Genomic DNA, 23,311 nt, shown 5'->3' with positions numbered 1-23,311 from the left:
AAATAAGGGGCGCCTGGGTGGCTCAGTGGGTTAAGCCTCTGCCTTCAGCTCAGGTCATGATCTCAGGGTCCTGGGATCGAGGCCCGCATCGGGCTCTCTGCTCAGCAGGGAGCCTGCTTCCTCCTCTCTCTCTGCCTGCCTCTCTGCCTACTTGTGATCTGTCAAATAAATAAATAAATAAACAAAATTTAAAAAAAAAAAAAAAACTCAACAATAAGAAAATGAATAACCCAATTTAAAAATGGGCAAAAGACTTAACAGGCATCTCATCAAGCAAGATATACAGATGATCAGTAAGCATATGAAAATATGCACAATATCGTATTTCATTAGGCAGCATCAAATTAGAACAAAAATGGGGTAGCATTACACACCCATTTGAAAGATTATAAAATCCAGAACATTGGTAACACCAAATACTGACAAGGATATGGGGCAACAGAAACTCTCTTATCCAATGCTGGTGGGAATGCAGAATGGTGCAGCCACTTTGGAAGACAGTTTGGGAGTTTCTCACAAACTAAACATAGTCTTAACATATTACCTAGCAATTGCACTCTTTAGTAATTACCCAAATGAGCTGAAAACTTATATCACACAAAAATCTTGCACACAAAGGTTTAGTGCAGTATGACAAAATCTGGAAGCAACCAAAATGTCTTTCAAAAGGTCAGTGGATATACACACTATACGGTATGTCCACATAATGGAATGTCTTTCAGCAATAAAAAGAAATAAACTATCAAGTCATTAAAATAAGACACAAATGACTCTGAAATGCATATTGTTAAGTGAAAAAAGCCAGGCTGTAAGAGCTACATTCTGTACGATTCCAACTATATGACATTATGGAAATGGGCAAAACAACAGAGATAGTAAAATGATCAATGGTTTTTTAGGGATCTGGGAGGATGGAGAAATGAATAAGTGGAATGCATTGGATTTTTAGGGCAGTGATACTTTACGGTGGATACATGACACTATGCATTTCCCCAAACCTGTAATAAGTGCCCGACACAAAGAGTGAATCCTAACGTATACTATGAACTTAGCTAATAAGAATAATGTATTTTTAAATAATCGGTTCATCAATTTTAACAACTATACCATATTAATGCAAGATGTTAGTAATAGAAGAAAGTGAGTGGGGTTAAGGGGGGGATATATAGGAATTCTCTGTTCTTACTGTTCAAATTTTTGGTAAGCCTAAAACTTCTCTAAAATGTAAAGTCTTTTACTTAAAAAAAGATACTCCAGGATATAAATAATGGTTCTCAACTAAAGGCTTTAGGTAGCATTGTTTCATTCTAAAAAGTGTTTCTCAGAAAATTTTTAAAGAATCAAAGTTAAGCAAAAAGTGCATGAATCTTTTAAAGTTACATATGGCAAGACAGTAGTTACTGGAAATCTCTAGCTCTTCCTTGGAGCCCTTCTCAAATGCCCAATTGTTGGAACTCCCATATATCTTCATTTGTGATTCCCTTTGCATATTTATGTTATATATATTTAGAAATATATATAACATATGTAATTATGTTATATATACATATATGTATGTATATATTATACATACATATAATACATACATAATATACATACATATAATATACATACATAATAATGATTATTATCATAATCATTATTTGTGTATTTTTCTCCAGTACACTGCAATTCCAGGAGGGAGGGCAAGGCCCATATTTTATTCATTTTTGTATTCCCAGCTGCCTAGAATAGTATCTTGTACCTAACAGTCACTCAACAAATGTTGCTCAATAAATATTTCTATGACCTGAATGTCCCCCTGCCAAATTCACATGTTGAATCTTAACCCCCAGAGTGATGATACTGGAAGCGGGGCCTTTAAGAGGTGATCAGGCCCTTATGGAATTAGTGCCCTTATAAAAAAGTCACCAAAGACCCTTCTTACCTCTTACATCATGTAGATTACAACAAAAAGACAGCCATCTATGAGCCACATAGTTTACAGAGTTTTTTATAGCAGTGTAAATGGACTAAAACACATTTATTATTCCATACTTTATATTATAGATGCATTCTTGAAGAAAAGGGATTATCAATTATATTTTTTATAAAATGCCCTCTCCCTTGGAATTATTTTATAATTTTAAATGAAGCTTATTTTCATTTGAAACAGGTTTTCAATTGAGATATCTTTTTGTACTTGATACTTTAATGTTCTGTGCTCCCCAAGTTCTCTGTCAACAAAGTGGTTCCAAAGGTGGTGCTGATTAGAGAATATGAATAAACTTTTTTTCCCCTGGCCTCTTGCATTTTTTTTAATTTTTTAACTTTATTTTTTCAGTGTTCCAAGATTCATTGTTTATGCATCACACCCAGTGCTTCATGCAGTATGTGCCCTCCTTAATACCCACCACCAGGCTCACCCAACCCCTACCCCTCCAAAACCCTCAGTTTGTTTCTCAGGGTCCACAGTCTCTCATGGTTCGTCTACCCCTCCAATTTACCCAAACTCCCTTCTCCTCTCCTTTTCCCAATGTCCTCCATGTTATTCCTTATGCTCCAAAAGTAAGTGAAACCATATAACTGACTTTTTATAACATTAAAAGAAACACTTACTTTATGAAAACAGATGACTTTAGTTAATATGTTTTATATTTTCCTTAAATCCTGGCACAGCTATATGTGAAATACTAATAGAAAGGTTAAATTTAAAAAAATCCTTAGATCTCAAAACCCCCAGATGAATGATAACGTGATACTCCTAGGATATATGTGTGGATGGTAAGAAAAGGCACTGCATATGATTTGTAGGGATTAAGGAATGAAGGCAAATACTGTTCTATCTCTGTTTGTCTCTATCTCTGTCTCTCTCTTGGCAGCAGAACCCCCAAAATACATCTCATACAGGACTCCAACATATTAAAAATAGAATTTCTGCAACTCAGAAGAAATACCAACCCATCCTTCTTGGCCTTCTCTGGGCTGCAAGGCATCTTTACATAATACAGTTTATCTTAAAAAATCTTTACTGGAGACAATGATAGCCTTAAGACCTTCAGAATGAAAAGGGCATTAATAGACAAGTAAGCAGATGGTATGCTATGGCCCCATATGTTAAGTATGAAATCCTCTCTTTTCCTTCTTCTCATTTGACATTTCTCTCTTTCTGTCTTCCTTCTCCCTCATGGATGCTTCTGGCCTTGCTATGAAACCACCACATACTGCTCAGATGGCTGGGTGGCATTCATTTATAGCTGAGAAGATTCCTGAACCCTCTCCTAAGATTCCCACAAGTATGTGGAGGAGGTAGGGAAGACCAGAGTGTAAAGGGGAATAGACTGGTCCAAAGTACTTACATGCTGAAGCATGTAAGTTGGAAAAAAATATAGGAAGCCAACAAATGAAAGGGATAACAATCCATCTTTGCATACCAAGTATAAATCACACCTACAATACTACCAAAATGAAACAATGACCAGGTTTTAAAGATCGGGAGAGTTGGGTGCCTGGGTGGCTCAGTGGGTTAAGCCGCTGCCTTTGGCTCAGGTCATGATCTCAGGGTCCTGGGATCGAGTTCCGCATCGGGCTCTCTGCTCAGCATGGAGCCTGTTTCCCTCTCTCTCTCTCTGCCTGCCTCTCCATCTACTTGTGATCTCTCTCTGTCAAATAAATAAATAAAAATCTTAAAAAAAAAAGATTGGGAGAGTAATAATCACTTTTAAACTGAGGAAGCCGAAAAATGAAATGAATAACAATCTATCTTTACACAGGAAATATAAATCATGCCAACAATACTACCAAAATTAAACAATGTCCAGGTTTTAAAGATTGGGAGAGTAATAATCACTTTAAAGTGAGGACAGTAGAAAAGCTAGAAAAATGATGTTAGGAATGGTTAAATGCTACTACTGTATATTCCAAAAGTTATTCTATGGTCTAGTTCCTATCTAGTGAAAAGTAAACTGTTTTTTTTTTTAAATATGTTCTGAAAGTACAAGCATGCAATCATTATAACATCAGGTAATTTTTTTCCTGACTCAAAAGGAATCAAACATACTTTGTAAGGACTGATTCTTCTATATTCATTTCTGTTTTCTTGTCATTAGTTTATATGAGGTTAGTACATCACTATCCATTCTAACAGTGTTCAGTATTTATTGAGAGAAGAATCAAATATTAACCTTCTAAAAATATTTTAGTTAATAAGAAAGTTACCTTGACCTACTTTTTATACCTGACATTGACCTGTCACCAAGCAAGTCTGTATTTTGAACAACTGAAATTCACTGCAAAAATAAAATCTAATACAAATGTCATTATTTAATACTCCTCCCTTTGACTGACTTAATTAATCATGTTCTAACCTGTTCTCTTTAATTCAAAAGAAAGTCCAGAAAACAATCTGCCTTTAACTTGTCAACAAAGTACTTTCATTCAGCTAATAAAGAATAAAGGCCAATTTACTAATTCTGCCTTGCACAAGAGCTCATTATAATCTTTATCCTTAAGTAATTTGTAGGTAAAAGATAATTCAGCAACCAGTACAGTGCTAAAAATGTAAGAGTTAAAAGAATTTCAACATTAGCTACCAAAACTAGATTTATAATATTATCCTCTATGTTCAGCTTAAACAAAGAGAATAAAGTATGAATTCTTGGCCTGTTGTTTAGTATCTTGATTTAGTCTTCTTCGAGGGAAGGGGTCTGGTTCATTGGGAGAAGTACTCAACAGAACCAATACATGAGAAAGAAGAAAAGACAACGAATAAGTTGGACTGAATTATTCTACTCCTCTCCAATCACTCCTTTCCTGTTTCCATTACTGTTTATTACTCTACAGGAGCACAATTTATCACAAGTTTTGTCTGCAGTCATCTTCTATTTCTGCTCTATTCCTTGGTGAACTAATTTGCATTGTTCTACCTCTTCCCCCAGCCCCCCATTACCTCTTAATCTCTCTAGCCTGGGGTTCCTTCCTAAACTTGTCTTGCATTTTATATTATCAGCTAAATATTCTGTCTCAACATTCCATTAGCATCTCAAACTTGACTTGGCCCAAACCAAAATTTTCATCTTCCCAAATAAGACCTCCTAACTTCCTACATACTCCTGTTAAAAGCATTTTTCTTCTCTTATCCTTGGCATCAACTTTGAATTCTATTTCTCTTTTACTTCTAATATCTGATCCATTTCTAAGTCTTGTTGATTCTACTTCTCTTACCTCACAGTATCTCTGGAATCTTTTTCCTCCATATTACCATTTCTACCACTAGTCCAGTAAAAAGTGCTATTACTTCTAATCTAGATTATTACATCAGCCTCATAACTGGTCAGTAAATATTGGCTAAATGAATACATGAAATGAAAATAAATGGTATCCCTATTTTAGTTCTCTTACCCCATAATCCATCTTATACAACAGGATCAGATTAATTTCCCAAGGTATAGCTCTAACCTTACTACTCTTCTATTCAAAATAAATCTTCCTAGTTCCAACATAATTAAATTTTTGTTTCACACTTAAAGTATTTCACATTAGGAATTACATCTATCTTTCCAAGGTTACTTCTAGTTTCTCTGAAATATTACCCCCTCACTAGAGCAAAGCTGGACTATTTACTACTCCACACACACTATATGTCCTCTCTTATCCTGTCCACGTTACTCCTATACCTATAACAATCCCACCTCAATCCAAGACTATCTCAGACATCACCTCCTCTGTGAAACCTTTCCAGATTCCCCATCTTGGTGGTTTTTTCCTTTGAAATCACGCAATATGTGAATGGTACTTTTAAATCATTTATGACCTACCTTGCATTACAGCAATAAAATATAACTTGTCTTATCCCATATGATTTGAGAGAGGAAATATGCTTTATTTATGTTTGAATACTCTGCAGGGCCAAGAACAGTCCTTTGTATGACAGGTTCTTTTTTTTTTTTTTTTTAAGATTTTATTTACTTATTTGACAAAGAAAGAGATCACAAGTAGGCTGAGAGGCAGGCAGAGAGAGGGGGAAGCAGGCTCCCCACTGAGCAGAGAGCCCGACAGGGGGCTCAAACCCAGGACCCTGAGATCATGACCTGAGCCAAAGGCAGAGGCTTAACCCACTGAGCCACCCAGGCACCCCTATGACAAGTTCATAATACATATTTTTAGAGTATGGAAAAGAATGAGTAAATAAAAGGCAACATACATGACATAAAGAAGAAAAAAGTGATAATGACCTGGGTTCTAAAACAATAAATTAACCCTTACACATAAAAGTGGTAATCAAACCTCATTTATACTTTTCAGCAGACTTTTTTTTTTCTTAACAATTTTTGATAGAAATCTAAATTAATTTATTTTTATTTTAACACTTGTTTTACTACATGCCAGAGCCCAGGAATTCTGACTCCAAAGACTACACATGTACCATGACTACATATTGTAACTAAAGATATATACTTCACTGACTTTAAAATCTGAGTAAATTGAAAATAACACTTTTTTCCTTGCAAGTTCAGGGTCGATATAAATGCCTTATTAAAATGTCCTATACACATTACAGAGATAAACTGAAGAGGCTGTTAAGGTATAGAGGACCCCTGGGAGGCTCAGTTGGTTAAGCAACTGCCTTCGGCTCAGGTCACGATCCTGGAGTCCTGGGTTCAAGTCCTACATCAGGCTCCCTGCTCAGCAGGGAGCTGCTTCTCCTGCTGACCTCTCTCCTCTCATGCTCTCTCTTTCAAATAAATAAAATCTTAAAAAAAAAAAAAGGATATAGAGGACCCCTATACTAAGTGGTACAAAAATGCCCAGCTTGGTGCAACCACTCTGGAAAACAGCATGGAGGTTCCTCAAAAAGTTGAAAATAGAGCCTACCCTATGACCCAGCAATTGCACTACTGGGTATGTACCCTAAAGATACAAATGTAGTGATCCGAAGGGGCATGTGCACCCAAATGTTTATAGCAGCAATGTCCACAATAGCCAAACTATGGAAAGAACCTAGATGTCCATCAACAGATGAATGGATAAAGAAGAGGTGGTGTATATATACACAATGGAATACTATGCAGCCATCAAAAGAAATGAAATCTTGCCATTTGCGACAATGTGGATGGAATTAGAGGCTATTATGCTTAGCGAAATAAGTCAATCGGAGAAAGACAACTATCATATGATCTCCCTGATATGAGGAAGTGAAGATGCAACATGGGGGGTTTGGGGGATAGGAAAATGAAAACAAAGATGGGATCGGGAGGGAGACAAACCATAAGAGACTCTTAATCTCACAAAACAAACTGAGGGTTGCTAGGGGCAGGGGGGTCGGGAGAGGGTGGTGGGGTTATGGACATTGGGGAGGGTATGTGCTATGGTGAGTGCTGTGAAGTGTGTAAACCTGGCGATTCACAGACCTGTACCCCTGGGGCTAAAAATACATTATATGTTTATTAAATAAATAAATAAATAAATAAGGCCAGCTTTGGTGGGCATTTTTTTTTTAAGTCTTCCTGGTTTTTTTTCCCCCCCTTCACATTGTTGCTTACCACTTATGGCTATCAGTGTGCCTAAATGTGTCTTCATTCTCTTTTCAATTTACTGGGAGCTGAAAACCAAGCTTATGAGAAATATGCATTAAGAAAGAGCCAACAGGGTTCTGAGGAGATTGTTTTATAAAGTTCTTAATGCTCTGTTACAACTAATGATCCTGTATCTTACACTGGTTTCAGGAGTGAATTCCATTAAGTTGAGGCTCTTAAATCTGATCCACAGATAAACTGGGCATTACCATAAAATTTCTGACTGCATAAAAGAGTTATGTAAATAAGGGTCCTTAAAGTTAATAATGCTCCCCACAAAGTAGCTTTTATCAGCTCAAGTTTTGTTATTAGAAAATGCCATACAATTTCTTAGTTACGCAACAAACAATGCATAATTTCTCCTATTCTTACCTTTGCACCACCCAAAAAGCCCAAGGAAATGCCAACTCTAGCTCGTAGATCTGGCCTGTCTTTGGGCCACACATAAGAAAGCATTGCTTTTATGATTTTCCGAGTATCAACATCTTTTAACTGTTGAAAGAGAGAAAAAAAGCAGTAAGTAACATGTCATTTCAAATATAACTGCATTTTAATAGTGTAGGATTATGTACATATTTGAGAAAAATTTGCAAACATTACAAACTTAACTTTTTTTATTCAAGTATAATTAATATACAGTTAATGCAATCCCTATCAAAATACCAATAATGTTTTTCACAGAACTAGAACAAATAATCCTAAAATATGTATAGAATCACAAAAGACCCTGAATAGCCAAAGCAATCTTGAGAAGGAAGAAGAACCCTATGATCCAGTAATCACACTACTGGGTATTTACCCAAAGAATACAAAAACACTAATTCAAAGGGATATATGCACCCCTATGTTTATAGAAGCACTCTTTATAATAGCCAAATTATGGAAACAGCCCAACTGTCCACTGATTAATGAATGGATAAGAAGTAGTAACATGTGTGTGTGTGTGTATATATATATATACACACACACACACACACACAATGGAATATTATTCAGCCATAAAGAGAATGAAATCTTGCCATCTGAAATAACACTGATGGAGCTAGAGGGTGTAATGAAAATGAAGTCAGTCAGTCAGAGAGAGACTAATACCACATGATTTTACTCATGTGGAATTTAAGAAATAAAACAAATGTGAGAAAAGAAAAAAAGAGAGAGAGAGAAACAGACTCTTAATTAGAAAAAAATCAAACTAATGGTTACCAGAGGCGAAGGGAATAGGGAGATGGATGAAAGATGTAATGCGTATCCGGGAAAGTACCCGTCATGATGAGCACTGGGTTATATGTGCAATTGCTGAATCACTATATTATACACTTGGAACTAATATTACACGGCATGATAACTAACTGGAATTAAAATAAAAACTAAAAAAAAAAGATCAAAACTGGAGGTTATCATAATCCCAGATTTCAAGATACACTACAAAGCTGTAGTAATTAAAATAGTATGGTACTGGCACAAAAACAGACACATAAATCAATGGAAGAAAACAGAGGTCCAGAAATAAACCCACACTTCTATGGTGACTTAATCTAAGACAAAGAAGGCAAGAATATACAATGGGGGAAAAATAGTCTCTTCAACACATGGTGCTGGGAAAATTGGATAGTTACATACAAAAGAATGACACTGAATTGCTTATACCATACACAAAAATAAATTCAAAATGGATAAAAGACCTAAATGTGAAACAGGAAACCATAAAGTTCCTAGAAGAAAACATCAGCAGTAATTTCTTTGACATTAGCCACAGAAACATCTTCCTAGATGTCTCTTCTGGCAAGGTAACAAAAGGAAAATTACACTATTGGGACTACACCAAAATAAAAAGCTTTTGCACAGTGAAGGAAACCATCAAAAAACCAAAATGATATGGGAAAAGATATTTGCAAACATCATTTTTATTCTGAATCTAAGGTCAGTATCTTTCAAGCTCAAACTATCCTGGAGAAAAAGAAACTATATAAAATGCTTTTTTAAAAGTGAGTTATATCCCTTAATTTTTTACTTCCAGCTACAGCCATTCTCATATTGTCAAAGAATTATTCAGTAGGGGCAAGAGGACATGTACTATACATTTATTTCCCATCTATTAAGCTATCAGTACATTATACAAGATGTAATCAACATTTCAATATTTCCATTTTTGTGGTCAAAATCTTTATATACTTTTGGGCTCTTTATCAATATGTTTATTTAAAATAGTTTGGAGCCCTCAATCAAAACTCATGATAAAGTAGAGTTCTAATGCAAGGTTTAGGAAAGTAGGAGTCTTGTTATTAATTATAAAGCACAGAGGTTGGATTATTAAAAATTTCAACAAAAACACAATTTGCCTGTCACGTTTAATCTGACCTAAATCATCTTACATTTTTCTTTCTCTCAAGTTTTGGAGGCAACATGCCCATGAAATCTTTTTGTTTTAGTTTCAGCTTTTAGAGGCAAAATATTAAGAATCAAAACCACACTTGGTAAAGTCAAAATAAAATTAGTACATATACATTCCAAAACTACTATGTTATTATAGTTGGCAAAATAATCTTCGTTCAAAAAACTGAATTATCTACACACTTTCTAGAATAGGTATTTAAAAAACCCCCAAAAAGTTAATGCTCATTGATGGTGAAGTTGCACTGAAATGGGCATTCTAACACAGTTAATGGGAAAGTAAACTGAAACAATCTATCCAGAAAGCATTTTGATATCTACCATCAATTTTTAAAATAATTTGCCCTTTGTGTCAAGAATTCCATTTCTGGAAACTTATACTTTAAAAAATACTTAAGAATATGAGCCAAACTGAATCAATTTTACCTCATAAAAATTTCTTGAATCTATTTTCACTATCAACCTAATCAAAGCTATCGTCACCTCTCACCTAAAATACTTGCAACACCCTCCTAAATGATTTCTCTGTATCCACTCTGCTCCCTGTTCAATTAGTAAACCCTGCAATCAGATATTACTCATAGTTTAAAACCCTTCCATTGCATCCTACCACTCTTAAAATGAAGATCAAAGTCCCTAACATTACTTGTGAGGCTCTGCTTGGCTTGATCCCTGACTACATCTCTAGCGATGTTTTATACCACTTTTCAGTGTTCATGCCATACTAGCTTTCTTTTCTTTTAGTGCCTCAAATATGCTATAAACCCTCCTGCCATAGGGCATTTGCATTATACCATTCATTCTGTCTGGAATAATCTCCTTCTGTGCAACACCAACTCACTCTCCAACCTCTTCCAATTAGTTAACTGCCAGCTCAGGCAGCATTTCTTCAATGAGGTCTTCCCTAACCCCAGTAGGATCCCTGGCTGTATTCTTTCACAGGTGAGTATTCCTCCTTTCAAAGCATCCAATTCGATTATAAACTACATATGCAGAAGTGTGATTATTTGATTAATATCTGCTCTCCTGTTAGAATTCTGTGAGTGGTAACTTTGTTGTACCATTTAACCCAATATCAATACAGTGGCTAACATACAGTAGGTACTCTCAACAAGTATCCACTGAATAAAGGAATGAAAAATTTAGTTATAGGACATTTATTCACATGCTGTTTTAACAGGAAAAATTTGGAAACAGCCTAAATGATCAATAATGGAGAACTGTAAAAACAACTTACAGTGAATGTATACAACAAAGGATAGCCATTCAGAAATATATGTAGTGACAGAGAAACATCTAAAGTGAAAAAAGCAGAGTACAAAACTTATTTTTCATGTTAAAAAAAGTGATGTGTGTATGAGTTTACACATGCAAACAAATGGGTCTGAAAGCAATACCCCCAAAAGTGTTAAAATAAGTAGCTATGAGTAGATGGAATCATTGATAATTTTTTACATTCTTTTTGCTTGCTTCTATTTTCTGTAGTTCATATATAAGAAAAAATCTAGTTCACCTTGAGAGAGGAAAGTTACACAATTTCAAGTAGATTTATACAGTAAGGAATGGAGGAAATTGTCAAGATATAAGAAACCCAGGACAACACATTATGTTATACAGGGTAGATTTATATTATGGTTATTGCCCCCAAAGCTCAGCAAACTATTTTTCTAGCTTAAGTCTCAGTTTACTGAGTAAAGAGCAACAGAAATAAAACTGTTCATATTGTACTAAATACAGGATTACATTCTGGCTGCTTTAAAGATATAAGGTGGCAAAAACATGAAATGCCAAAAGTACAGTTGTCAATGTTTTATTTCATACACACAAATACTCATATATGCTCTCATAACCAGTAAGGTATTTTTAAAAATGGGAATAGGCTATAATTTTAAAATTCACTTTTTCCAAACAAACTATTACTAAATAAATATAACTTAATGCATTACAACACAAATTGAGGCATTTCAACCATTTTCCCATTTCACAAGTTTTATCTGTCTTGTTTTTCTTGATGGAATAATGACAAAAGGCCCTGTTTCTACATATCTTTCTAAACATATTCTCCTATCAAAACCTTCTACAATAAACCCCAAAATTTTTCAATAAGGATACAAAGGTTATGGCTAAGAGCAAGAAAATTATTCTAGTTGGCTTAATAGTGCATAAAATGTCACCATTTCATTTAACAAAATGGGTTCTGAAGTTGTGTAATCATGCATTATGAATCCATTCAGCTATAAAGTATATGACTTCAGTTTTACATTAGCTACACTATAAAGTTTGAAAAGTATCTTTTTTTAAGTTGAGCCCAAATCAAAAAGGCATATTATTAGAGGCTGAGGCACACTTTTAAAGAATTTCAAACCAACTCATTCTTGCTGCACTAGAGTAAAATAATACTGGAGGTCTCAATACAGATACTGAAAACACACACCATCTTTTAAAATCACCAGAATCATCATACTGTGGATACCCACAATTCATACATTGGACGGACAATGGTAATCCCGAAAGACAAAAGGGTTATCTAAAGCCATGAGCTTGAGACCGAAATCAAAATCACCTTCATTTCAAGTTACTTTTCATTTCATATTTTCAGCATAGATACCCCTTTAAGATCACATTCTTAAAGAAAGGGTGGAAAATACAAGAAATGGTTAAGGAGGAGGATAAGAAACTGGCTTTTCTGAAAACATCCTGTGTAAGGAGTATTATAGGGAAAAAAAAAAAACACAATGATTTAAGGAAAGGAAGTTCTTTCTCAGGGGTCAAAATTCCTGAAGCGATCATATCATAATATTTGATATCATTAATTTTTATTTAAGCCTCACTTACATGTAAAAAGGAAACATGAAATTCCTTTACTTTTCTGTTCATCATTTTCACAATAAGTAAAATTTAAAAGTTATTTAAAAAAATGAACTATGGGGGCGCCTGGGTGGCTTAGTGGTTTAAGCCTCTGCCTTCGGCTCAGGGCATGATCTCAGGGTCCTGGGATTGAGCCCCGCATCGGGCTCTCTGCTCCGCAGGGAGCCTGCTTCTCTGTCTCTCTCTGCCTATTTCTCTGCCTACTTGTGATCTCTCTCTGCCAAATAAATAAATAAAATCTTTTAAAAAAATGAACTATGATGACATATCATGATAACAAAATTTAAATGTTACAGAAATATCATTAAAGGGCTTATAAAAGTAGAATTCAATCTATTTTCCTCTTTGCTAACAATAAATACAATAAGACCTTCTTTTTTTTTTTAAAGATTTTATTTATTTATTTGACAGAGAGAGAGATCACAAGTAGGCAGAGAAGCAGGCAGAGAGAGAGAGGGAAGCAGGCTCCCTGCTGAGCAGAGAGCCCGATGCAGGGCTCGATCCCAGGACTCTGGGATCATGACCTGAGCCGAAGGCAGAGGCTTTAACCCACTGAGCCACCCAGGCGCCCCACAATAAGACCTTCTTGCTATAGCTAAATAACTTCAAATTTAAAATGTGGAACTGACATTTTAAGCCCTATTAAAACTAGTACTATGTTAATATGAGGAATAAATATTTTTACAAAAGTCTCAAATATATACTGGAATTAGCTTGTCATAATAAAGGAAATCAATTGGATTCAGAAAGAAAACACAAAGGTAATACAGGAAAGAATTCAAATAGGCTCCCTGTATCTCTGTATGGTAACAAATTGTATCTTTTGATAACATCAGAGAGCCGTCAAAGAGGAGATGAAAGTGAAAATAAGGTGGGCCGACAGAAAAAAAGCAGGTGCCACAAAAAGAAACCTGATATCAGAAATAATGCTCAATAAATATTTATTCAATTAATAAATTAATTTATTCTTAAACACAGGAGGACGAATTGTTACTTATATTCAGGAGATATACTTATTACTTGATTTATTAAGTCATCATAACTTCTGACAGGTTTTAAAATATTTACTTACTTGGTATTAACATGTAGTTTCATAAGCCTTATGAGGCTGGGCAGGTAAAAGAAATAATGAAGGAATATCTACTTATATACAGGGAGCTGAAAGAGCACAATCACAGCACGGTGGGCCAAAAACAAATGCATAAATAAAACGGGAAGCCTCTGACCCAACTGGGTATAAGTGGAAAGCCACAAACTGCACTGTTTATATGCAGTAGTACTGAATGCAACAGTATGACCTGAGAGAGAGAGAGATGTATTCTCCACAGCCATAAGTGCTGTAAGTGAATACCTATAACTAGTAACTATGTGGATAGGGCACAAAAGGACAAAAAAAAAAAAAATCAAAGCACCTCTGGAGCAGCTCACTAGGTAGAATTTTAAGATATTGAAGAAAACTGCCTATTAATAAGCTAAATATGTGTTTTGTTTCTCAGGTCAGTAATTTTGTATCTTTCAGCAGAAAAGGTTGTCAAGCAAGAACAATTTTTTCCACCAAGAGTCCACTGCCTCCAAGGGTGTACAGCTCACTGGGTTCTGATAAGAAAATAAAAGAGTATGAAAAAAGAAAACGGTCATTTGATAAAGGTAACAGAATCACTTTTTCTTTAACTGATATGGAATGTATCTAAGAATTCTAGTTTAAAAGATATTCCTGCAGGACACCTGGGTGGCTCAGTTGGTTAAGTGTCTGCCTTTGGCTCAAGGTCATGATCCCAGAGTCCTAGGATCAAGCCCTACATCGGACTCCCTGCTCAGTGGGAAGTCTTCTTCTTCCTCTGCCTACCGCTCCCCTTTGCTTGTGTTCTCTCTCTCCCTGCCAAATAAATTTTTTTTTAAAATCTTAAAAAAAAAAAAAAAGACATTCCTGAATTGAGGGGTACCTGCCTGGCTCAGTCAGTAGAGCATGTGACTCTTGATCTTGGGGTCACAAGTTTGAGCCCCATAGTGGGTGCAGAGATTACTTAAAAAAAAAGACATTCTTGGGGCGCCTGGGTGGCTCAGTGGGTTAAGCCTCTGCCTTCAGCTCAGGTCATGATCCCAGGGTCCTAGGATCAAGCCCCGCATCGGGCTCTCTGCTCCACAGGGAGCCTGCCTCCACCTCTCTCTCTGCCTGCCTCTCTGCCTACTCGTGATCTCTGTCTGTTAAATAAATAAATTTAAAAAAAAACCTTTAAAAAAAAAGACATTCTTGGATTCTAATAGCAAGAAATTTTCTAATCTTACATCAAGGGACTAGTTAATAAAAACTACTTTGGGGCAAAATCTGTGGTGAGGAAAAATAAAATATATACTAAAAACTTCGGGTTCAATTTGTTTTGTATAAATGTGCACTACAGACTGAATGTTTTCTCCCAAAAGAACCAATTTAGCAACAGATAATTTGGAAGTAACCCAAGTGGACAGTGGAAACTGTCCAGAGAAGAGAATTGTTGTTTCACTCCAGGCTAAAGATAGCTAAGTACAATTAAAGGAATAAATTCAACCACTACTTCAATATTGTTAGAAATAACAGTGGTTTGATAAAAACTAGGTCAAAAGACAAGCAAGTTGAACAGATGTATAATGGAAAAATCAAGAGTAACTGAAAACCCTTCCAATATTATTGAGGATATAAGTATACAGTAGGTTTATGGATGGGAGATGAAAGATATACTGTCAGGAAAAACTTTACTATTATTGTTACTTTCTCTATACCTTAAGGTTTCTTTTCTATACTCTGTTGGTCTAATACTACAAATGAAGACTTTATCTAGCAGTGAAAAGGCCCTAAAACTAGCTTATGGTACATATGAGATGCATTGGTACCCATAAGTCAATTTAATAGCATAATAAAAAATACTACAAGCTGAATGATATTCACAATGGCCAATCAGTCCCCTATCTCAAAGAGAAGTCCATTGGAAAAATCAAATAAAGATCATAAGGCTGCATGATGATGAATAAAATCAGAGCTAGAAAACAGCCTCTCCACGTCATCCAGGTATTCCTGTCCATTTGTCTAAGTGTCCACTCATCTTAACAAGCCTGGAAATTCATTATTCCATTATCTTCCCAAACCTCCAATTTTTAAAAATTCCACATTGCTGTTCCACTACTTTTGATTACATCAAGATTTGTACCAAAGCTCTCTGACTGCTTGTAAGTGCTAATCTTTCTTTTAATACTACTAGCTTCTGACTATATCCAATAAGGATCTGTTGCTAAAATAAAAAAAGTATGTCAAGCAAAGTCTGGAAAGTCATCCTTATTTTAAGTTCTTCATTACTCATTTTATAATGAGCACAGAATGAACTAAATTTACTAATATATGATTCTTCAAAAACAGGACAGTAAAAAAGTTTAAACAGCAGTAGAGCACCAAAATTCTTCAAAAATCTGAAGATTCTATTATAAAACAAATAATTTCCTAATTTGTCTATTTTAAAAACAAGAGCTTCCAAATACTGAAACTGCCACTCTTTTTTCACAATCCCTTTTACTACAGGGACTGGGTAAACAGGTGATTTAAATACCTTCTGAGTAGCATTATTAATTTTTATTAGTAATGTTAAGAATACAAAAGTGGTGCAGCCCACTGTGGAAAACAGTATGGAGGTTCCTCAAAAAGTTAAAAATAGAACTACTTTGCCATCTGGCAATCTCACAACTGGCAATTTACACGAGGAATATAAGCACACTAATTCAAAAGGATATATGCACCCCATGCTTACAACAGTATTATTTAGAATAGCCAAGACATAGAAGTAGCCCAAGTGTCCATCAAGTGACAAAGAAGATGTGGTATGTATGTATGTATGTGTGTATACACACACACACACACACAAGAATATTATTAAGCCATAAAAATGAAATCTTGCCATTTGACACGACATGGACAGAGCTGGAGAGTATAATCCTAAGTGAAATAAATCAGAAAAAGACAAATACCCACATGATTCCAGTCATATTAAATTTAAGAAACAAAACAAGAAAAGGGAAAAAAGTAAGAGGGAGAAAGAGAAAGTAAGAAACAGACTCTTAATTATAAAGAACAAACTGATGGTTACCAGAGGGTAGATGGTTGGGGAAATGGGTTAAATAGGTGATAGGGATTAACGAACGCACTTGTTGTGATGAGCACAGGGTGATATATGGGAAGCACTGAATCACTATATTGTACACCTGAAACACTGTTAACTCACTGGTTTAAAATAAAATTTTTTAAAAATAATATGGATAATTAAATAAATGGATGAGGTAAATGGAGGATTTATCAGGAAGCCACCAGGCATTCTAGGATCTTTCTAAACTTAGTGTAGAGAAAGGGAAATGTTAACCTCAAAACACACGCACACAAATTGCTTTTAAGTGCTAAATCTAATTTACCTATTTATTTATATGATTGGATTATATAAAAAATAACCTCAACCAATGCTATTTTAAATAAAGAACTAAAATGTTTAGGTTGATAACTTTTTTTTGTTTTTAGAAAATCATGTAATTTTTTTGTTTGTTTTAAGCCCAAGAGAATGTCATCCATATAACCATGGTCAATTCATAAGGTTCTGTATTAGGAAAGCTATAGTTATAGGAGTCAATCAAAATATTCCAGAACATAATAATCTTGAAAGTGTGTGTGTTCTATGCAAGCATAATCATGTATAAGAATTTCCATTTACTTGTTATTCACTCTTACCCCTTCTTTTGGGTCTGTGTGGAGTCCTCCTCCTGCATGACCATGCCAACATGTCCTCTTTTCTATCAGTGGCCAGGCCTGGAGACCCTAGTTGAAGATGATACCAAGTTGTCCATCAGCTATAACAGAATTTCAGATCTTTAAAACTCTGACGTAGCTTTATCTAATGTCCCATACAAATTCATAGGCATAGCCTCTAGCTTAGCATAACAAAGCAAAACACCTTACGGATAAACTTACACAAAAAAAATACTCATACAGAAGTTACTTTCTCTAAATAGCTTTTGAAATAATTGAAAACTTATTACACTTCTACTTGACTTATACCAGCTTTCTTACTGTCATTTGCTATTACAGTACTATGTAATCAATTACTCTATCACTGGCAAGCAAAATGTGTCATACAATTAACTAATTATATTCCACTTGCTTTACACATGCATACATTTTTTTTGCTTTATTGTTCATTTTACATAGCTGATTCTTTTCCTTATTCTTGCTTCTGTGTGTTTCTGTACAAGTATTTTTAATACTTCCTGTCTGTCTGTCATATGCTATAGTAATATGCATACATGTTTTGTCTTTCTTATTACACGGTAAATTTTTTGAAATTAAAGACAGACTCTTTTATTCTTGTATCTCCCATGGCCTATACCAGTGTCTTGCACATGAGCAGAGTAGATTTCAGTGCTTAATGAATAAGCTTATAGAACAGAGCTATTTATAAATCTCCCAACTAGCCTTGAACATATGCAAACATCTTGCCTACTTTTAAGAAAGGCCTTGGGGGGGCGCCTGGGTGGCTCAGTGGGTTAAAGCCTCTGCCTTCGGCTCGGGTCATGATCCCAGGATCCTGGGATCAAGCCCCGCATCGGGCTCTCTGCTCGGCGGAGAGCCTGCTTCCTCCCCCCTCTCTCTCTGCCTGCCTCTCTGCCTGCTTGTGATCTCTCTATCAAATAAATAAATAAAATCTTAAAAAAAAAAAAAAGAAAGGTCTTAAGGGGGCGCCTGGGTGGCTCAGTGGGTTAAAGCCTCTGCCTTCGGCTTGGGTCATGGTCTCAGAGTCCTGGAATCGAGCCCCGCATCGGGCTCTCTGCTCAGCGGGGAGCCTGCTTCCTCCCTTCTCTCTTTCTGCCTGCCTCTCTGCCCACTGTGATATGTCAAATAAATAGATAAATAAAATCTTTAAAAAAAAAAAAGAAAGGTCTTAAGACTGATTCTTAGACTAGATAAACATAAAAGTCTTACTGGAGAAAATATAATAGTCATTTGAGAAAATAAAATAGTTAATATTTTAATAATAACAGTAAAGATTAGGCTCAAAATTGAAGCTTGCTAATATTTAAAGGTTTTCCTCAATTAAAACATACTTAATGAAAAAATGCATATAGTAATTCTTCTTCAGCAGCCATAATAATAGTTAATGAATTAATGAAAGGCAAGCTCTTTACAAACACAAATGTGTATCGATGCCAAATCATAACAGCATGAGCTTTGGGCCAAGCCATGAAAATGGAATCACAAAAGGCAAAAGTATCTTCTTATTCACGCCAGTTGAGAACAAAAAAATAATTGCCATAAATGGGTTACTGATTCTTCGATCAACAATATTAAAGCATTTTTAAAGGGAAAACATCAAAATATGAGTTTTAGTCTGACAATATCTTCTTGCAACATTTTTTTCGGAAAGACTAAGCAACAAATTATATCAAGGGGTCTGATGAATACCACACAAGATGATGAGGTCTTTGACAAAGCAAAAGATTAAAATGTAATTCACTTTTACAGCCTCTGCATAAATTAGAACAATGTCTTATACCTTGTAATGGCAAATAACTGCTAATCAAAAAGAAATAATAAAGGAAGTACTCAGGGTCTAGGCTATCTTCTAATTTTCTAGCTCTTTTCTATCTTGGAGAACTGCCTGTATAATTTTAGAGCACTGAAAAATTTTTAAGTTGTCTTTTACTTACATTAACAATGAAATATAACCCTTATCAACAAGTAAACTAAGTATGAGGCTCTAATAAGCTTAGAGTCCCTTGATACTCTCTGCCATCCGAACCTCTTCAAAGGTAAAGGAACTTCACTTACTTGAAAAGCTTACAGCAAGTAATCCATATATCACATACAAATTACTGGGGAAAATTTAAGTGTCAATAAACTGCCATTACATTTATAAAAGCATTTTAAAAATGTTACTGTAGCTGGCACTGATCTCAAGAGAGTCTGACAGAGTTCTCCGGTAGAAAAACAATCAAGATATCTATCCCTGCTTCTACTAACAAGAACACAAAATAAAAAGTATTTAGAAAGAAATGAGAAACACAAAATATGTAGTATAAATTTTAAAGTGCTCAAAGGGCTTACAAATTTTTTGAGTTATATGTGGAAGTATCTGCTCAATCTTACCCTAGTAACATCTAATATCTGTCTTGAGTTGCCTTTTCCCAGTCTCTGCCATATAGTATGTCTTAATGACTCTGGGATCTGTAGAGGAGAAAAAAAGGAGGAAAAATTGTCAGAATAAACGATTAATATTAAAAGATTTCCTCTTAAAAAAAAAAAAAAAGATTTCCTATATTCTCCTGTATACAACTCTTAGGTCAATCTGGTCATTGAAGGTGACTATTTCCTTCTTGACCTTCTGACTGGTTGATTTATTGACTGATGTAAGTGGGGTGTTGATGTTCTCTACTATTACTGTATTACTACCCATTTCTTCCTTTATGTCTTTTAATAGTTGCTTTATACATTTAGGTGCTTCCATGATGGGTGCATAGATATTTATAATTGTTATATTCTCGATCAGGATTGTTCCCTTTAGCAGTACGTAGTGTTCTACTTTGTATCTTGTTACAGTCTTTGCTTTAAAGAGTACTTTGTCCATTATAAGTATGGCTACCCCAGCTTTCCTTTGACTTCATTTGCATGATAAATGTTTTTCCATACCTTCACTATTAATCCACATATGTCTTTAGGTCTGAAAGCAGTCTCTTACAGGAAGCATACAGATGAGTCTTACAATTTTGTCAATTCAGTCAGCCTATGTCTTTTAATTGAAGCATTCAGTCCATTTACACTTAAATAAATTGACAGGTATGTACTTAATTGCCATTTTGTTACTTGTTTTACAGTTGTCTTGTAGGTCTTTTCTTGCTCTCTTCCCTTGTGGTTTCATGGCATTCTTTAGTATTATGCTTGGATTCTTTTCTTTTTATTTTTTGTGTATCTACTACAGGTTTGGGAATTGTGGTTACCATTAGGTTCATATATAACATCTAAAGTGTGTAGCAGTCTACATTCAGTTTGTAGTCACTTAAGATCAAACCCATTCTAAAAGTACTCAACTTTTTACCACCTCCACATTTTATGTGTAAGATACCATACTTTACATCCCTTTGTCAATCCTTTGATTTTTAAATATATAACTGAGTTGAATATTCTTATATTTAACCTCCATACTGGTTCTATAAGTTATTAATCTACTATTTTTATTTTATGTTTGCATTTACTTGTAAAATTTTTTCCTTTCATAATGTTCTTACTCCTGACTGTGGCCTTTTCTTTCCACTGAAAGAGTTCCCACTACTTTTCCTTAAAGGTGAGTGTAAAGGTTATGAATTCCTTCAATTTTTGTTTATCTGGGAAAAACTTTATCTCTCCTTCTATCCTGAGTGATAACCTTGCTGGGTAAAGTATTCTTGGCTGCAGATTTTTTCCTTTCAGCACTTTAAATATATCATGCCACTTTCTTATTAACTGCAATATTTCCAAAGAGAAATCAGCTGATAGCCTTATGGAATATCCCACATGATATACATAATATATACACAAAATTCCATCCAAAAATAGCACAATAGGGGCACCTGGGTGGCTCAGTGGTTTAAGCCTCTGCCTTCGGCTCAGGTCATGATCTCAGGGTTCTGGGATCGAGCCCCGCATGGGGCTCTCTGCTCAGCAGGGAACCTGCTTCCCTCTCTCTCTCTGCCTGCCTCTCTGCCTACTTATGATCTCTCTCTGTCAAATAAATAAATTCTAAAAAAAAAAAAATAGCACAATACACATTCGTTTTAAATGCTCATGGAATATTTTCAGGACAGACCACAAAACAAGTCTCAACAAATTCTAAAAGACTGAAGTCATTATCCTGCATGTTTTCTGACCATAATGGTATGAATGAGGAGGAATTAGAAGAACAATTTGAAAAGAATGCAAACACATGGAGGCTAAATAACATGCTACTAAACAAGGAATGGGTCAACCAAGAAATCAAAGAGAAATAAAAAAAACACATGGAAATAAAGGAAAATGAATACACAAGAGTATAAAATCTTTGAGAGGCAAAAACCTTGCTAAGAGGAAAGCTTATAGCAATAGAGGCCTACTTCAAGAACCAAGAAAAATCTAAAATAATCAACCTAAAGGAGTTATAAAAAGAAGACTATGCAAAGCCCAAAGCAAAATAGACTATTAAAAAAAAAAGCAATAGAACAGATCAATGAAACCAGGAGCTGCTTCTATAAGAAGATAAAAAAAAAATGATGAACCCTAGGACAGACTCATCAAGAAAAAAGAGAAATGACTCAAATAAACAAAATCAGAACTTAAGGAGAAATAACTGAACACAGAAATACAGGCTCACAAGAGAATAGTATGAAAACCTTGGGAAACAAGAAGAAATAGATAAAGTCCTAGAAACATATAACCTTCAAACACTGAATCAGAAAGAAAGAGAGGGAGGAGCAAGATGGTGAAGGAGCAGGAGACCTAAATATCATCGGGTCCTAGGAGTTCAGCTAGTTAGTTATGAAACCATTCTGAACACCTACAAACTCAACAAGAAATCAAAGAGAAGAAGAGCAGCAATTCTAGGAACAGAAAAGCAACCAGTTTCTGGAAGGTAGGACATGTGGAAAAGTGAATGTGAGGTGATGTACGGGAAGACAAACCACGGTAGGGAGAGGCCGGCTCCCAGCAAGCAGTAGACCAACGGAGCACAAAACTGGAACTTATAGACGTCTGCTCCATAGAGGAACATTGTTCCAGAGGCTAAGCAAGGGGGTATAGCTCTCAGTGTGGTCTCAGGACCCACAGGGTCAGAAAAAGACCAGGGGTGTGTGTCTGAGGCAGCGTTCCCAGGTATCAGAGTGGAGAAGCCAGCTGCAGAGATGGAGTCAAGAAGTGGGCTCTTAGCTCGGGGTTACTGTAAACCATGATCTGAGGCACAGCTGGGCCACTGCTCTTCATGCAGGGACACTACAAGTGGCAGATATTGGGAGAAACACTTCTTCCTCCTCCAGGAGGAGTGACACAGGAGTGCACTGCAGGAATCGGCTGGGTATGGAGATTCCAAACAAGGCCGTGCACCAGAGATAGAAATGCTTGGTCACAGGCAGGATGAGCATAGAGTGCAATGGGAGACCAGGGAGATGGGAATGACTGACTGCTTTTATAGGAGTTGCTTTGGGATGGAATATTCCGAATGTATCTCTGATGTCTTTATAGTCTAGTGTGTCATTTTTTAAAAAAAGATTTTATTAATTTATTTGACACACAGAGATCATAAGTAGGCAGAGAAGCAGGCAGAGAGAGAGGAGGAAGCAGGCTCCCTGCTGAGCAGAGAGCCCTATGTGGGGCTCGATCCCAGGACCTGGGATCATGACCCGAGCCGAAGGCAGAGACTTTAACCCACTGAGCCATCCAGGCGCCCCCTAGTGTGTGATTTAAAGCCTTTATTTCCTTGTTGATCTTTCACTTA

The 23,311-nt window shown here is 35.6% G+C and overlaps 1 protein-coding gene across 4 annotated transcripts in view; it reads right to left on the bottom strand.

Moving 5' to 3' along the window:
- The window catches only part of LOC111160920 (ATP binding cassette subfamily B member 7), a 155,675-nt gene that overhangs the window by 52,851 nt on the left and 79,513 nt on the right, over positions 1-23,311 (bottom strand). For 2 of the 4 annotated variants that reach the window (XM_022524303.1, XM_022524307.1), the window contains exons 2-4: positions 19,963-20,040; positions 17,551-17,637; positions 7,926-8,045 (exon numbers count right to left, since the gene is read on the bottom strand). In XM_022524303.1, the coding sequence (XP_022380011.1) occupies positions 7,926-8,045; positions 17,551-17,637; positions 19,963-20,040 (285 nt within the window). The remainder of the gene's footprint in view (positions 1-7,925; positions 8,046-17,550; positions 17,638-19,962; positions 20,041-23,311) is intronic. The other 2 variants (XM_022524306.1, XM_022524304.1) reach the window with 2 other exon arrangements.

Source organism: Enhydra lutris, unplaced genomic scaffold (genome assembly GCF_002288905.1).
Source record: "Enhydra lutris kenyoni isolate GAN:26980312 unplaced genomic scaffold, ASM228890v2 scaffoldscaffold79, whole genome shotgun sequence".
Taxonomy (NCBI): domain Eukaryota; kingdom Metazoa; phylum Chordata; class Mammalia; order Carnivora; family Mustelidae; genus Enhydra; species Enhydra lutris.
Note: the sequence above shows the minus strand (reverse complement) of the source record. Positions and strands in the feature narration are given on the sequence as shown.